General features: G+C 43.6%; 1 protein-coding gene across 1 annotated transcript; it reads right to left on the reverse strand.

Annotated features, from left to right (window-relative positions):
* Positions 1 to 12,496: 12,496 nt before the first annotated feature.
* On the reverse strand, positions 12,497 to 14,170 carry LOC142400657 (tripartite motif-containing protein 16-like). The gene has a single exon (XM_075485734.1). The coding sequence runs from the start codon at positions 14,168 to 14,170 to the stop codon at positions 12,497 to 12,499; it is 1,674 nt and encodes a 557-aa protein (XP_075341849.1).
* Positions 14,171 to 17,580: the final 3,410 nt, after the last annotated feature.

Consider the following 17,580-nt stretch of genomic DNA (forward strand, 5'->3'; position numbering starts at 1 on the left):
CAGGCTCTTGGTTACAGGGCCCCAGAAGTCATCCTGGGCCTCCCAATGGACGAAGGTATTGACTTGTGGTCTGTTGGCTGTGTTTTGGCCTTCTTGTTCATTGGCCAAAACTTGTTTCCTGGGAACACATATGGTTCCATTAGAGCTATTGTGCAGTGGCTAGGGATGCCTCAAGGATTTTCTGAATGAAGCATTGGACAAAGAACTCTTTTTTACTCTTACCCAGAACCAGAGGGGAACCCTCAGGGCCTTCTACGCCTTCAGAGAAGGCCTTAAAAAATTCAGAACAAAAACATATTAGTATTAAATAATAATATATGTATACATAAAAAAAACTCAATCACTCTCATTTAATTTAATACAATACATTTAATACTACATTCTCGCTAATCTATGTTCCAAAGTTAAGTTTACTGTCAAATTCACATCGGCAATGAAAGGGTTACTGTCCTGAAACATACTATCCAATCAGAATCGTCCATCTCTATCGAAGCAAGATTAACCGGCTCATTAATTGGTTAGGACTTCACGCATCTCGGGGAAGGCCAAGCTATGTGTTTTGGTTTGGAGAGTGATGGGAAAATTGACCAATCACGGTTTGATTTGAAGTGGGCGGGACAAAAAAAAAAGATCGTAGGCCTTCGTGAAGTCCGAAAAGCGTGCAGAGTGGAGCGGTTGACGTTCAAACTTTTGTGTGTGCGCCAGTACTTCCGGTGAAAACTTCCGGTGATTTGACAGCTAGCGTCAGGTTAGGGCCAGTGGCCGTAAACAAAGGTTAACTTATAGCCTAGAAGAAAGATAATATAACGTAGCTAAAAAGACTAGCTTTCTTCAGTAGCCTAATGCTTACCGATTTAACAAGCCTAGCAGCCTAGTTGCTAATGCTAGCCGCAGTAACGTTACCAACCATACCCGACGTCAAGGAGTTGGCTGAGCAGGGGCAAGATTATGGAGTGGCTGGCAGAGTTAACTTCATAATGGGTGAGTGCAGGTTCCATTCACTTGTTTTCATTATTTCACAGGATTGATCACTTCATTGGTTTATCCGATTGCTGGCCGCCGAGCCATTATGTGTCTGGGTTTGTGTAGGTTACTGATCATGGTAGTCAGGTTGTGTGATGTGTGTGAGTGTATTTTTTCTATGGGTGCGTGCCATTGACTGTATGAGCGGTCTGTGCTCGTTTTTTATTTAATTAATTAGATTGGAGATACTTTATTAATCCCGAAGGAAATTAAATTTTGTCGGAAGACGAGACCAATGTTGTGGCTAGCTTGGATAGCCTTTTTTCCCGCAATGATTTTTCTTCTTCAGCAATGAGGGCTAAGGTGAAGGCCCAGCCATAGTGCTCACGGTTCGCTACTGCCCAGAACTCTTGGAGGCTGAATACACCGGCGGAATATGTTAAAACAACGGGGAAAAAAGCACATCTGGGCCTTTGTGATAAGATAAGGACTCTAGATGAGCTGCCAAAACTGCACTTTGGAGTTGAAGATCTCACCGAGGACAAGGACACACACGTTTTCATTAGCCTCCTCAAGCAGATGCTGCATATAAATCCAAGGAAAAGGATCACGCCAAGCGAAGCGCTTGGTCATCACCTTATAACAATAAAACACCTTGCTCACGGCTTCAATGTAAGCCGAGCACACACAAACATGGAGTCCCAGCTAGAGAAAGTAACAGTCGAGTGTTATGCAACAGCCACGGAAAGTCTAAGTATGAACGGAACATCCAGTACAAACTTGAAATGAGCACTTAAGGTGACAGAAAGGTTACAACTGTCAGTAATAAACATGCAACAGAAGTTGAAAACTAAACATCCCGCAAAGGAAAGAAGCAGGCTTAGGAAAGGCTAAAGCTGATGGACACTAAGAAATCTCTTGCCATAAAGGACATGGACAAAATCACCCCTTCTAACGGAAGACCCCTCGCATCTTGTCGAGGTCAAATCCAATAGAAAATATGTCAAGAGGATTAAAAAAAAAAAAATTTCCAGGATATGGAAGGGCATAACATCTGGAGTGTCACAATGAACTGAAAACGCTTTCTGCCACCACACAATTGATCTTCCATTTAAACTTTAACATGCCATTCCGGCTAAATTCTTAAAATCTAAATCTTAGAACAAAAGAAAAGACTTACCTGAATCTTTGTACAAAAAAAAAAAAAAAAAAAAGCCCCTTTCAACACTCGAGGACACTTTAAGACATGGAGTATCCAGCCAAGTATTTCAAGCACAATGTTTTTTGGCAAGCCTTCAGGTTGGCTACCGTGCACTCAGCAATCTGTGCCCGGAGTTACGTGGGGGCACGAAGTTGTACCAATTTCAAGAGTGCGCTGCATAGAAGGGGTTGTGTCTGGCTGCCATGTACAGGTGTAGAGAAATGGCTGTAAAGGATGCTGTAGTCAATTGAGCAAAGGGTGCAACTATTTAACACCTTCATAGCAATTCCTCTCAAGATGCAGAGCTTTGAGAAGCCATGTTTGAAACCAAAAGCAGAACGTCCCAGTCAAATATGACAGGTGATGCCTGCCATTTGCCTTGAACCCAGATGGTGTACACAGGACATCGTTTCCCTTAATCATTCTGAAGCGAGATCATTTGACAAGACTTTATTCAAAGACTAAAAATAATCTTGTGCCGGTGGATTCAGCTTCCCAATCTGAAACAGAACCAGATTAGTTAGAGCATTGAGATAAAGACATTTGCAGGTACCACTCTCAACATACCCTCTGCACATCATGTTCAGCTCTAGCGGGCACTTGGGAAGAACTTTTTCTGCTGCCCAGAACCATGGCTGTCAGTAATATGCTCCTTCAAGTAGTGGACATCCTGAAAGTAGTCTTTGCCCTTCTCATGCTGCTGGCTGAAGGTGCTGTAGGTTCCAGAGGGGTACAAGCCGTACAAAAGCCTGTAGTCAAAGTCAGGAGATCCACCCACACCAAAGCGTGGCACCAGTACGGTTGCGGATCCCGGTCCAGACCCTTGGCGATTATCCGGGTAGCTGAATTCCTCCGTCTGCTGCTGGTAATTCCCGAGTTCAGCTTCCTTGGTGACACTGGAGGTCTCCCCTGACTGGAGGACAGGGCCAGGTGGTGACAGAGGGGCTGCAGGGAGAACGTCAGTGAGGCTGAGGGCTTGGGCTGACGCATCCCCAAAGACTGAGGGAGCAATAGCCCACTGGGTTTCTGTGTGGAGACATTTCACAATTAGTCCTTTTCACAGCAGAAGCTCTGATAGCACAGAGTCTTGACATCGAAACACGGCAGGTTTCTGCTTCATAATAGAGCGCGGCAAGATTTGGTAGTGGCAACATGAAAACGCACAGACACCTTTAGGCTTCCAAACATATTTTTGGCCATCTACACTCCAAGCAGAAGATTTACCTTGTGGTCCAGGTTGGGCAGCTCCAGGTTGCAGAGCGCCAGCGTCAGATCCTACGTCAACAGGCACATAAGTGACAGAGTATCCTGTTGCAGGCAGGCCAGAGCTCAAGCTGCTCAATGCTGGACCCGTCTGAACAGCCTGTAGGACACCAGAAGCTTGCACAGCCATTTGCACGGGCACAACGGAGCCAGAGCTGCTGAACCTTGGGTCTGCCTGAAGAGCAGCTTGGACAAGGCCAGGAGCTTGGACAAGGCCAGGAGCTTGGACAAGGCCAGGAGCTTGGACAAGGCCAGGAGCTTGGACAAGGCCAGGAGCTTGGACAAGGCCAGGAGCTTGGACAAGGCCGGGAGCTTGGACAAGGCCGGGAGCTTGGACAAGGCCGGGAGCTTGGACAAGGCCGGGAGCTTGGACAAGGCCGGGAGCTTGGACAAAACCGGGAGCTTGGACAAAACCGGGAGCTTGGACAAAACCGGGAGCTTGGACAAAACCGGGAGCTTGGACAAAACCGGGAGCTTGGACAACCAGTTGCGTTGGCACAAGTGAGCCATAGCTGCTGAGTCTTGGGTCTGCCTGAAGAACAGGTTGACTTACACCAGAGACCAGCACAGGTGTCGCCATATAAGTGTTACTGGAAGCAGTGTTGGGCACGGTCACCGGGCGGCCAGCGGCTGCTCCCTGGTAAGAGCCAAAATGACCTGCAGCTCTTGTGCCGCTGCTGCTCTGGCCTGCTGATTTTGAACCTGGGTGCATGAGAACAAGTTTAGCAGAAGCTGATTCAAGCAAGCATGTAATGTTTTACCACAACAGATGATAGCACACCTTTAGTGGGAAAACCCCATGTAGCAGCAGTCAACAAGGCAAAGAGGGAAACCCTGAAATTATGTACAACAAAGAGTAAGAATGCAGTATTAACCAATGTTTCCAATCAATCAAAAACTGTAAAAGGCAGCTTGTGCTTATACCTCAGGAAGAACCCAGCAGCTGTCATGGTGAAAACAAGCTATGAGAGGAAACAGCAAGGGTGAAGGTTAATAAATAATGCCACAGAGCAGCCCAGACCAATCAAAGCTTAACGTGCTAACAACAGACAGCTGCTTGTGAGGGACTATCAGGACAGGTGGACGCTGGAGGCTCATCTGGTTGGTCTGGTATCAGCCTCATTGTCTCCTCTCAGCTCCACCCTCCTGTCTGCGCTAAAGGAACTTAGTCACTGCCAAATATTTTACTGTCGTAAAATAGCTCTACCCAAATTGTCATAATTCTCAGATTTTCTATTTCAGTTAAACGTAGAAGCTGGAAATAACATCCTAGATGTTGAGTTTTCACACCGACCCACTGACACATTTAACAAGTTAACTGAGGCCTGTAGAGTCTGAGATGTAGCTCTTATTGGTCCTTTAAAGGAGACATGTTTTGCCCTTTTTGGTACAATTTCCCGAGGTTTTACTGAAATGTATGAGACAGGTCAGGAGCTCCTGGTCTTATTGGCCAAGTTTTTCCCCCAAAAGTGTATTTTATTTCCTAAACATGATGTTTTTCTAACTTTAACCCAGTACTTTTAATGTTTTACACCTTTCGACCAAGTAGTTTTGGAAAAAAAGGTGAAAAGGGAATGAAGGAAACAACGGTCTCACAGCAGTTCAAAGACTGGTGTCAAACACAAGTCCCGTGTTTAGGAGATGGTTGACTATCCTCTGCATCCTTTTTAATCTCCTGACTTGGTCAGTATTACTTGTTGATAATCCAGCGGTGCAGGATGATGTTTCCTGTTAGTTTTGGCAGAACTGGTGCTCAGCTGCTGGCACAGAGGAATAACTGGCCCAGCAAAGAGCCTCCAACAAATAACCAACCGGATGATCCAGAACTTCCTGCAGCTAAACAAAGAGAAAACAGAGGTCATTGTCAGCTGTTAAAAATCTGAGCTCAGCTTCAGGCTGTGATGTTAAAAAGCACAAAGCAAGCAGGAATCTGGCTGTTATTATGGACTCAGAGCTGAACTTCAGCAGCCAGATCAGGTCAGTTAGGAAGTCAGCCGACTATCACCTGGAGAATATTTCCAGGATTAAAGAACTTCCTTCCCTGGTTACCTGTCAGATTTTATTACTCATTTTAAAAGCTCTGAATAGTTGGACGGTTGCCTCTGTCTATGATCTGTGAACTCCTTACTCCCCTGATTGCTGCTCACACGGCCCACTGTTTAATATAACTGACCTGTTCATTAGATGGAAATGAATCCCTGCATACTCCTAAAAATCACTTTATTTTGAGGCTTTTTCTTCAAATTAAAACCCCACTTTCATAATTACTCGGGACTCTTTGCAAAATGCAAATAAAACCAGAAAGATATGATCTTAGAACTATTAAAAAGTTATATCTAATTAGAAATACTGCCAGTTCGGTGCCATCTGTTGGTTTCCTTAGCTAGGAAATAGTTTTTCAATTGCTCTGTATGAATTAATTGGATTCATTCTGAATTAATTGGATTATAATTTCAATGAATTGAACTCCAATTGGCCTGAATTTGACTTTATTACTGAAGTGCCCTGAGATGACATTTGTTGTAATTGTAATAGTTTATTTTGGCAACATTTTAAACAAACTGACATTATTCTGCCTTGGGAAACACTGCTGGTGGAAAACATGATACTGGCTGCTGAAAAACTGGCAGAAGTGGACCTTCCAACGTGACAGTGACAGGAAGTAATCAGCTGAAGTCGTCCAGAGATTAACAGAGAACACAAATCAGCATTCTGGAATCCGGACTTCAGTTCCATCCAGAATCTGTGGTTGGAACCACAGACCAGAAGAGACAGAACAGAAGGCTTCACAAAGTTGTGATGTCATCACTGTGGTGACATCACAATCGATGTCTCTCTGATCTTGTTTGACATCACAAAGTTTATAAAGGCCAGACATTTTCACTGCTTTTTCACAGTTGGTCAGGAGTTTATCTGAAGAAACACGTCCAGTGTTCAACCAAGAAATCATCTCCTCCACTTCAGTGGTGTGACATGGCAGACGACGATTTGCCCGAGGGTTTCCACACGTGTCCCATTACTTTTGGCAGTAAGGAAAGTTATGAGGAGCCCACCAACCTGTTGGAAAAAGAACAATCCCAGGTCTGTGCTGCAGCTGGGACTCCTCACTCAGAGGATGTCCAGCTCCTGCAGGATCATCTCCAGGCCTCCGTAGTTCCTCGCGTCAAGTGGAAGTTTCCAGTTTCACAAACCGAGGGGATTCCCTCTAACGCCTCTGCTGCCGACCGAGATTATGGATCAGAGAAATGACAGAACACTTACCCACAGAAGAATGACTAGATCAGCTATTTATAGCATGGGATGGATATTCTCAGGACAAAGCTGCTGAAGAAACATTTCTTTCTGACAGGAGAAACAGACAGAAGAGTGGCAGCAGAGAGCGGCTGCTCCATGACTGAGGAAAAACTAAAGAAGGTGGAAAACTGTTTGACGTGTGAGCGTCATCTCCGTCAAAAGTGTGAGCAGGAGCTCAAGCAGTGCAACCGAGTCCCTGCAGGATTGTGTGAAACTCTGAAAGCAGCAGCAGCAGAAACTGAATATCAGTCAGTTCTGAAAGAGGCAAAGAGCTGGAAAGAGCAACTGAAAGAAAAGACTGCCGCCAATATTAATCTGGCCTCCAGACTAACAGCACAGGAGGAGGCAACAAAGACACAAGAAAAGAAGGTGGCAGATCTCATGAAGGCTTTATTTCTATCCGTCATCATCGAGCCAGAAGAGAACAAAGTGCTGTCAGTGTTCAGCTCTCAGACAGTTCACCTTCAGTTCCACTGACACACTGATGCTGGGAATTCATTTTTATCAGTGCTGCAGTCTGTCCTTCACTCACATGGTGGGGACATGAGATTTCCTCTGACTCCCAAACACAACTACATTGCTGTCACTGAGCTGCTTATTGGGCTGTGAATGTTGTCAGAACAGCTTTTCAGCAACAAGCTGCAGATGTGGCTGTTGTGCTGCTTCTGATTCACAGTCAGTGTGGACAATATGGAAAGTAGAGCTCAGGAGGAGCAGCTGAAGCTTCTGCTTCTTCCATCATTACTTAGAGAGATGACACTGGAATGACACTGAGATGCTTTGGTATTCAGAGCTTTTATTGATTCTTTAAGGGTGGCAGCTTCATGACACTTTCTCCAGTCTGACCCTCACTTGGAACACAATCAGACATACTGGGACATGTGGGAAAGGATCACAGTGTTCATACTGTACATATCTGAGAACATCCACAGGAAGACACTTTATCATTTACATGTTGATTCTGCCTTTCAAAGTCAGATTCTTACTAGAATCCATGTTATACACTGTATGCTGACACATAGAAATAATCCCATTCTGCTTGTAAGCAGCTCTTAATAGAAACCAGCATGACTACACTGTTATTACTGTATTATATTGATGCATGAAAGCAGCTGAATGATTGTGCTGTAAACACTGAGAACAAGCTGCAGATGTGGCTGTTGTGTTACTTTTGCTTCACAGTCAGTGTAGACAACATACAAAACAGCTTCGAAGATACTTCCAGGTGAGGCGTGAAGAAAGCAGCTGTGAGCACCGTAACATACAATCAGGGGCGGACTGGGGCAAAACAGTGGCCCGGGAATTTACTACCTGACTGGCCCACTCAGGGGCCGGGGCAGCAGAGCATGGTGGCGAATACTGGAGGCGGATGATGGAAGGCGGATGATGGAAGGTGGAACAAATATGTTGATTGTGGGAGACAAAAAAATATGCATGTAAACATTATTGAAGAGATAATGACACATAATTTCATCTGAGGCCTTGATTAGAATTAATATATAATAGTTTTCATAGTTACTTCGAATAGTCTGCAATAGTTGCTTAATAGTGTGAAGACAGCTGCAGGACTGACAAAAAGCTGACCAATCCAAACTCCTCTGGCCGAGGACATAAAACTTGTTGGGCAGGTAATTCTTTTTTTTGCTTTGGGGGGGATTTGTTGTTTTCATGAAATATGTACAGGTAAATGAGACATGAGTCCCACCGTCAGATGCGCGTTCAAGTTTGTGGGGGAGGTGCTACTTTCAAATCTTGCTAGCTCTCCAGGATCACCAACCATGCCTTTAAATGTATTGAACATTCTCCTACATCGTGTTGTTTGATATCTATGTTTCACGCCTGGGCCTAGTCCACACACGATAATGACGTTTTTACAGCCAAACTATCCGAAATGCGTTGTGCTAAAAGTTAGCAAGCTAGAAAATAATTAAGATTAAGATTAAGATCCGATTTATTGGTCATGCATACATGCATACACACAAAATTTGTCCTCCGCTTTTAACCCATCCAGGTTGGCACCTGTTGACACACACATGCACATGCACAGGGTCACACACTCAGAGACAGATGCCAACCTGGAGCGGTGGGCAGCCATTCAGCGCCCGTCATCACATTACAGCTGACTAGCATCCTCCTCCCTGTCACATAATTTTCTGACACTTGGCCACATCTGCTTGTAGTGCGTGCCTTTTCTTTTCTCCCAATTTTTGCGCTCCTCCTTTACGTTTCTTCTCCATTTTTGCACCGCTGATTGATTGATGAATTGACAGATGAAGAGGAGGAGGGGCCTATACCCTGGGCCCTCCAATGTTGATTAGCCGGACACTAGAGGAACTGTTAACATTGGTTATCACATCAAAGGCCAGCCCAACTACATTAAAACTCTACAGGCCCACTGACCCACCGGCCCACCGGGAAAAGTCCCAGTACTCTAAATACATTATTACTGACATGGACAATGATGCATTCAGGTTCAGTTACTGTTGTCCCATTTTTAATCACATATATAAAAAGGATAACTGCTTCTGTTTTCATTTACATCTCATACAGCATTCATACAACCCATGTTTGCCACCATTGCCTGGGCTCTATGAACATGTGCTGCATATTATTTACAGTTCAGATCATAAAGCTGAAAAAGAGAGGGTATCCTCACAGTTTTGCATGACATCAAAGTGGAAACATGTCATCAAAGGACATGACATCACTGTAGTTTCTAAAAGCCTGAAAGGCAAAGCGCCTGAAAAACAACACATACTTATACTGTTTAAAGAAGACGCAGTTTATGAGCATGTCGTGGGATTGAGCTTCCCTGGTTTCTCTGTATGACAACAAACACAAAACTACACACAGAGAACAGAGGCGCTAAAGGCTGATTCATACTCGGCGCAACCTCGCTCATACTAGCTGGTCGCAAATGGCGCAAACGGTCACGTGTCACAAAATTCCGCCACGCCCCCCTTCGCAAGCTAGAAAATCCTCGCGCGGCGCAAGGGCGCGCACACAACTTTTTTTCTGACTTCGCGCGCGCTGACCAAACAGCTGACCAAGAAAAAGAAAACATGAACACTGCAGAGACCGCGGTGACCGAGAGGGTGCGCCTCTACAAACATCTGTACGACACGTCTATGAAGTTACACTGGGACAACGTTTGACAAAGTTCGTCTTGTTGCAAAGGACGAACATCCCACCTTCTCTTCTGTTTTTGCCGCAGCCGCTTAGCTCTGAGATACATATACAGTTCTACACCCAGAGTAAATTCATTCCGCATCAGATGTGCCAGCCTCTGCTGACGTGACACCACAGGTGGCATTGTGTATGCTTTCTTCGTATGCTTTTCAGCTTGTTTCCTCAACAGTGACGCTCGCTGGTCTGGAGAGAACTGCAAATGTGACGCATTCTCGGCGCAAACTGCGCTTATGAGCTGAAGGAACTGTGAAGGGGCTGGCGCTTTCGATGACGTCATTAATGGTTCTCGAGCCAGAACAGTTGCGCGTTTGCGCCGAGTATGAATCAGCCTTAAGTTATCTGAGAGTCCCATTTTCAGCTGCAGAGAACAATCACATCAGGGAAGTCAATGTGCAGGCTCAACATCAGCCTCTCAATCAGCTTTTTATAGATTCTGAAACAGAATCTGTTATTGCATTCTGACTTCTAAAATAGAACTATACTGTTTAGAAACAAAAAGTGGAGGTTCCAGATGGTGATAGAAGATAAACAGCTGTACTCTTAGAAACAGCTCTGCTTACGACTCTGTTTCTTTCAACTGAAGCTTTAGACAGATCATAACTGAGGTCAGACTCCTGCATGATAATCACATCCATGCAGCCAAAGACCTGAATCAGTTGCACTGATCTGAAAGACAAAGGGACGGGAATGTTACCATCCATCCCCCATGTTTTCAGACATTAACTCAAGCCCAAACTTGGACAAACTCCTTCACCACAGCAATGACGCTACATCCTCAGGAGGAACATTAAAAACAACCATTTCTAATAATCTAACAATTTCTATCTAAACTAAAAATAATTTTAGGGATTTTAATCTCATTCTCAATCGTGACAGGAGTGTCATCAGATGAATGAGATCAGCTCAGTCATGAAAACACAGTTTAAACTATATACAGTCTTTGGTTTACACAAGCCTCAGTGAAAATAAATACAATTATCATGGGTGCCAATGCCAAAGGCATCAAGGCACACATATTACTATTGTGCAAACTTATTATTCTCCCGTTTCCGTCACGAATTTCGGCAAGGAACTACTCCCTCAAAGTTGATCCGACCGGGATAAAAAGCATATCCCCACATGTCCACCGATAGGGACTGGAGTGCTATGACTTTTCTCTCTCATTACTCAAACAGATTCCCGAAAATTGGGAAATACTGTGAATTTTGCCCCATTGGAAATGCATTAGAATTCATATATAATGGGACAAAGGTAGCCCTATTTGGAGGCCTCACAACTCAGCCGTAGTTAATCATAGAGACATCATTCAAAGTTTAAACAGGACAGGACTGAACTAAATGGTTTGTTGATATATTTTATAGCTTTGACATAATGGCAGTTTAATTTTTAGGAAAAATCAGGACTTCTCTCACTCTGCTGTCCTGGGGCCTCACACTCTATCTTGACAAGCTCGAAATTAATACCTAAATAACTTAAGTAAACTTATCTCACATCCAAAATGTCTGCTGCACCTAGACAAATTATACTTCAAAATGTAGGTATTTTTGTCCTCTTTCACCCAATGTACCTGTCATTGTGCTTGGCCTCACGGTTTTCTCTCAAATGACCTCCGAGCGGAGAGACCGACCACTCGTGCTGCCATTGACGGCCATTATGGCCAGGTAACCTCATCTCCTTATCAAATCAATGTGAAGGCTGTTTTTAAAACTGGCAATAAAAAAATACCATACATAGGAGCAGAATAAAACTTACACCAGTGGCTTCTGCCGTCCCTTCTGGCACTCTCCTCTTACCCACTCTGATCACACAGCTGATATTCCTTCTGAGGGCACAGCCAAGATGGCTGACCTGTTATAACAGGTTTATGCCAGCCACTGTGTCATGTCTGCTCCCAATACAACATGACTATAACATGACAGCGTCTGTCTCTCAGCGACAGAAGCTCCATTGGCACCCATCAAAATTTCTTCAGAAATGTTCTTGTTCATAATGTCCCTGCTGTTTTTTCTAATGAGTCATATACAAATAGTTCCTCACTTTTAAAGAATAAATGTCAGAACAATAAAATGGTATTTCTTATAAAAACTTTAATTTGCTCTCACAATAAACATGATAACTGATCTCCTGATCCTAGAAATGAATTTCTGAACACCTCATAACAGACTTTATCATTTCTTGGTTGATTTAGAAAACAACAAAAACATTTGATCTCTGAAACAAATCAAATTGTAAGTCCAGAATTATTTTTACATTTGCAAAGTGATGAATTGAAAAGAATCTGTAATAAAGGAAGGTCTGTTGATTTCTATGTTCTGCTCCATGATGTGGAAGAGAAACAACAACAAAAAAATACATCAACACAAGGATCCAACTGATATTTAGAGCTCAGAGAAGTTAATATTTTAGAGAATCTATCTCTATTTAGAGAATAGAGAAATATTTCTGTGAATCAAACTTATCATTAGCAGTGATATCCTCCATGACTGCACAGACACAGGAAAAAGCAGCAAATAAACAACATCAAATAAACAACAGAACAGCAGTGCAGATACATCACAGCAATGAACTCCCAGCAACAAAATACCTTTAATTCACTTCACAAAACTCAGCTGTATCTCCAGTATCATAAACATAAACTCCAGCATAGAGCGGCTGAGTGAATGTGGTCTGGACTCTGTGGAGGAGAGTCATGGTTTCAGAGACGCTGTAGAAGGACAGAACACCTGCTCTGTGATCCAGGTACACTCCTACTCTGGAGGACTGAGGACCTGAGATGGAGGTTTTCATGTTGTTGAACCAAAATTCACAACTGTTTTGATAACAATCTAATGCCCAAGATTTGTCATTAAATCCAAATCCACCTTCATCCCCTGCTCTGCTGATGTTCTTGTATGCGACTGCTACATCAGCTCCTCCCCCTCTCATCTCCACCTCCCAGTAACAACGTCCAGTCAGACTCTCTCTGCTCAGGACCTGAAACCGATCTCTGAATCTGTCTGGATGATCAGAGTAAGACTGAGGTTGTGTCATTAATGTCACTTTTCTGTTCCCCTCTGACAGTAACAGACATGTGTTTGCTGTGTTTGGATCCAGTGTGATTTCACATGAATATTTTAAGAAGTCAGCTCTGCTCTTTGGTTCTGGTTCTGGTTCTGACAGTAAAACATCCACAACAGTGACTGTCAGTGAGGTGTTTTTCCATTCCTCTCTCAGGATGTCCTGTAGTTTATCTCTGAGCTCTGACACAGCTGCTGTCACATCCTCAAAGTACCTCAGAGGACGGATATGGATGCTGGGTGAGTTTGTAGACTCACTGAGTGCTGACACTGAGGGGTAGTTGTGCAGAAACTGGCTGTGATCCTCTGTGTGTGAGAGCTGCTTCAGCTCAGCATCTTTCCTCTTCAGCTCAGTGATCTCCTGCTCCAGCTTCTCCTGAAGCTCTTTGACTCGACTCACTTCTGCTTCCTGCTGGGATCTGATCTGCTGCTTCACATCAGAGCTTCTTTTCTGGAGGAGACGGATCAGCTCAGTGAAGATCTTCTGGCTGTGCTCCACTGTTTTATCAGCAGACTGATTGATGGCCTCCACCTCCTGCTGAAGCAGCTTCACATCTTTCTCTCTGTCCTGGATTCTCTGCTGGATCTGTTGTCGACTCCCCTCCAGCTCTCTCTGCCTCTCAGTCCTTTCTGCTGCAGCTGACACTGTGTCGTGGCCTTTATGTTCATCCACAGAGCAGAGATAACAGATAGACTTCTGATCAGTACGGCAGAACATCTTCATCACCTCATCATGAACAGAGCAGATGTTCTCCTGGAGCTTCTTGGAGGGCTCCACCAGCTTGTGTTTCCTGAATGGAGCCACATCATAATGAGGCTGAAGGTGTTCCTCACAGTAAGAGGCCAGACAGAATAAACAGGACTTGATGGCTTTCAGCTTTCTTCCAGAGCAGAAATCACAGGCCACATCTTCAGCTCCAGCATAGCAGTGATCAGCAGGAGCAGCTTGGAGTCCAGTCTTCTTCAGCTGCTCCACTAAATCAGCTAACATGGTGCTTTTCTCCAGAATAGGTCTTGGTGTGAAAGTATTCATGCATTGAGGGCAGCTGTGAATTCCCTTCTTATTCTTTCCATTCCAGTAGCCTTTAATACAGTTCATGCAGTAGCTGTGTCCACAGGGAATAGTCACCGGCTCCTTCAGCACATCCAGACAGATCGAACAAGAGAAGCTTTCCAGGTCCAGTTTAACCATTTTCTTTGCCATTTCCTCCATTTGGCAGAGCAGTGTGTGACTCTCAGAGCAGAAACACCGTCTGTGCTGTCTTACAAAACAAATTCCACCTCCTTTTATTGCAGCTGATCTTCACTTAAGAGCTCCTCTACTGTCACACAATGGTTTCACACATCCTCCCACCTTCAGATCAGTTTGGGGAGGGAACAAGGAAGTTTCCTCACTGAAAGGGACAGTGCTGGTTGCACCTCAATCCTGCAGTTAAATCAGGATTGTTCAAGGGTTTGTTGCATTATTCTTATTTATTTTCTGTTGAAGGGAAAGATTCATTCATTAACCTTCCACTGAAAGTTGAACATGAAGAAAATCAGTTTTCTCTGCATCTATCAGACCAACATTGTTAGATACGTTTAGCAGGCAGCTGTACAGGAAATGTAAATGTTTCTGAATATTTTCATGCTTTTCATTTATATTTATATCATCAGCTCCGCTCTGCGGAGGTTGATATTTATAAATCATGATCTTCTGCTGATAAGCTCACCTAAATCTTCTGACTGATGCATTCAAGTGCATGAAATGAAACATGAACTCTCGTTGTTCTGTTCCACGTATTGTTTAAGGGTCGTCATAGGTACGAGTTTGGGTGGAGCAGGTAACAGTAAGGTGGAGTTTCCAGCTGACTCCTCAGTTTCAGTCGGCTTTGGAGGCTGCAGATGGAGAGGTAACTGTGCTGTTTAATCTGCCACTTATTGATAAGTTAAAGTTTACAAAAAAAAATAATAATAAAAGGAAGAAGTTCCCTGAAAGCAGCATCAGTGTTACAGGTTGTGAGTCCTGTGAACAAACTGACACAGTGTTTTGTTACACATATTTAAACTTCTCTTTCCTCATGTTGTTGAAGCTGCCAAAGCCTCAGTGAAGCTTTCTCATGTCTCCCTGCAGTTTCAAAGCTGAAATCTGAAAACTAACACAAGAGGGCGCCTTCATCCTGCTCACAGGGATGCAGAGGAGGTCAAAGCTCCTGTTCTGTTCATTTACACTGAACTCTGCCTGTGTTCTGGCCACTAGAACATCCTAGTTTATTTTAAATCCGTAATACATAAATATTACCTAAAGTCTCTTTCAAGTATTAATGCCTTGTAGGCCTCATTGACCTGAGTTCATAACTAATTTCAGTAAACCCAAGAACACCCTCAGACAGAGAATGCTTCACCCAAAGGATTAAACACCCAAACACAAACTGGGTGGTGTCATGTATGCAGTGCAGCAAAGACTGTGCAGACCTCTTTATAGGAGAGACCAAACAACAGCTCCACAAGCATATGGCACAACACAGGAGAGCCACCTCTTCAGGTCAAGACTCAGCAGTGCACCTTCATCTCAAGGAGAAGGGACACTCTTTTGAGGACAGTAATGTCCACATTCTAGACAGAGAAGACAGGTAGTTAGAGAGAGGAATCAAAGAAGCCATCAATGTAAAACTGGAAAAAACATTGTTGAACAGAGGAGGTGGTCTCAGGTTTCACCTTCCCAGCACCTACAATGCAGCATTGTCTCTCCTCCCGAGGCAGTTTGACAATCATTCTCACCTTGGATTCTGTGACCAAAACTCACTCTGTCAGGCAGGTAGACAATTCGGAGGTGATAAAGACACTAACGACATGCAGATTGGTGGGTATTCAGTGACACATGTGACGGTAACGACCCTCTGCGTATAAGCTTATACATGTAGTTCAGACAAAAGAAGATGGTGTAACTCACACAATGTTAAAAGCCATTCAGTCCCTCCCTCCTTTATTGTAGGTGACCTGGGCTCAAATCCCCTACATGAAAGGTAATACCTCCAGTTGGGGTCCTTAGGAAAGACCCCCTTAGCCTACCTGTAAGTTGCTTTGGATAAAAGTTTCTGCCAAATACATATGGTCACAAACTGGACAGTGATAGAATGAACTACAAAATTTCTGTAGAAATTTTGATAGATGCCAATGAAGCTACAACCTGCTGAGAGACAGAGGCTGTCATTTTATTGTCATATTGTATTGTGAGTAGACAAAACACAGTGGCTGGCATAAACCTGTTAAAACAGATGAACAGAGTTCATTTGAGAGAAAACCGTGAGGCCAAGCACAATGAGGGGAATATTTGGTGAAAGAGGACAAAAATACCTACATTGTGAAGTATATTTTGTCTAGTTGCAGCAGACATTTTGGATATGAGAGAAGTTTATTTGAGTTATTTTGGTATTAATTTCGAGCTTGTCAAGATAGATTGTGAGACCCCAGGACAGGAGAGTGAGAGGAGTCCTGATTTTTCCTGAAACTTAAACTGCCATTATGTCAAAGCTATAAAACATATCAACAAACCATTTAGTTCAGTTAAGGCCGGGCCTTTCCTGTCCTGTTTAAACTTTGAATGATGTCTCTATGATTAACTACGGCTGAGTTGTGAGGCCTCCAAATAGGGCTACCTTTGTCCCATTATATATGAATTCTAATGCATTTCCAATGGGCCAAAATTCACAGTATTTCCCAATTTTGCTGGAATCAGTTTGAGTAATGAGAAGGAAAATTCAAAGCACACCAGTCCCTAGTGGTGGACATGTGGAGATATGCGTTTTATCCCGGTCGGACCAACTGCGAGGGACTAGTTCCTTGCCGAAATTCGTGACGGAAACGGGAGAATAATAAGTATGCACAATAGAAATATGTGTTCCTTGATGCCTTTGGCATTGGCACCCATAATAATTGTATTCATTTTCACTGAGGCTTGTGTAAACCACAGACTGTATAACCTGCAAACCTTCTGTACTCCTGGCTGGCTGGAACAGAGTTCAGAGAAGAGTCAAATATTAGCTCTTAACTCACATGTAGATATTACCGATTAAAGGTTTCTTAAGACTGCATCAGACATGTTTGGTCATCATCTATTTGTGGAGCTCTGTATAGTGACTGGAGTCTTCAGATTGAGCCTGATAGAAACACTCTTTGTCTCTTTGTCAGTGTGTATATAAGAAGCAGCATCTCAAGATGGATTTCCTGTGGTGTTTTGTCCACTCTTGTTCACACTGAAAACACAAACAATATAAACAGCAGAATGACTTCTTTTCCAGCCTTTTTCAGTTGGCAGGAAACAACAAAAACCTTCACAGCAAACATCCGTTCAGAAGAGAGAAAACCCAGATGAGCAGATCAGTGTGATCAGTGATTTATGTGTTGCTCATAACATTTCATGTTAGGCGGCAGTCTGAGGTGCTGATAAAGTCTTTATTTTAGGATCATGCTGATATGCAGCTAAGTCTATATGCATCCTGGTCAGTGGGGGCATTCAAACGGAGGAGGCAGGATTACTTTTATCTCTGATGAGTGCCTCTGATGAACTCAGTTATTAGGTAGAGAAAAGCATCATTTTTATCTGGACAGAGGGATGAATGTGAGAGAAAAATA

Source organism: Odontesthes bonariensis, chromosome 2 (genome assembly GCF_027942865.1).
Source record: "Odontesthes bonariensis isolate fOdoBon6 chromosome 2, fOdoBon6.hap1, whole genome shotgun sequence".
NCBI lineage: Eukaryota > Metazoa > Chordata > Actinopteri > Atheriniformes > Atherinopsidae > Odontesthes > Odontesthes bonariensis.

Coding starts and splice junctions, on each gene's coding strand:
- LOC142400657 (XM_075485734.1), bottom strand. CDS start 14,170: ATGGCAAAGAAAATGGTTAAACTGGACCTGGAAAGCTTCTCTTGTTCG.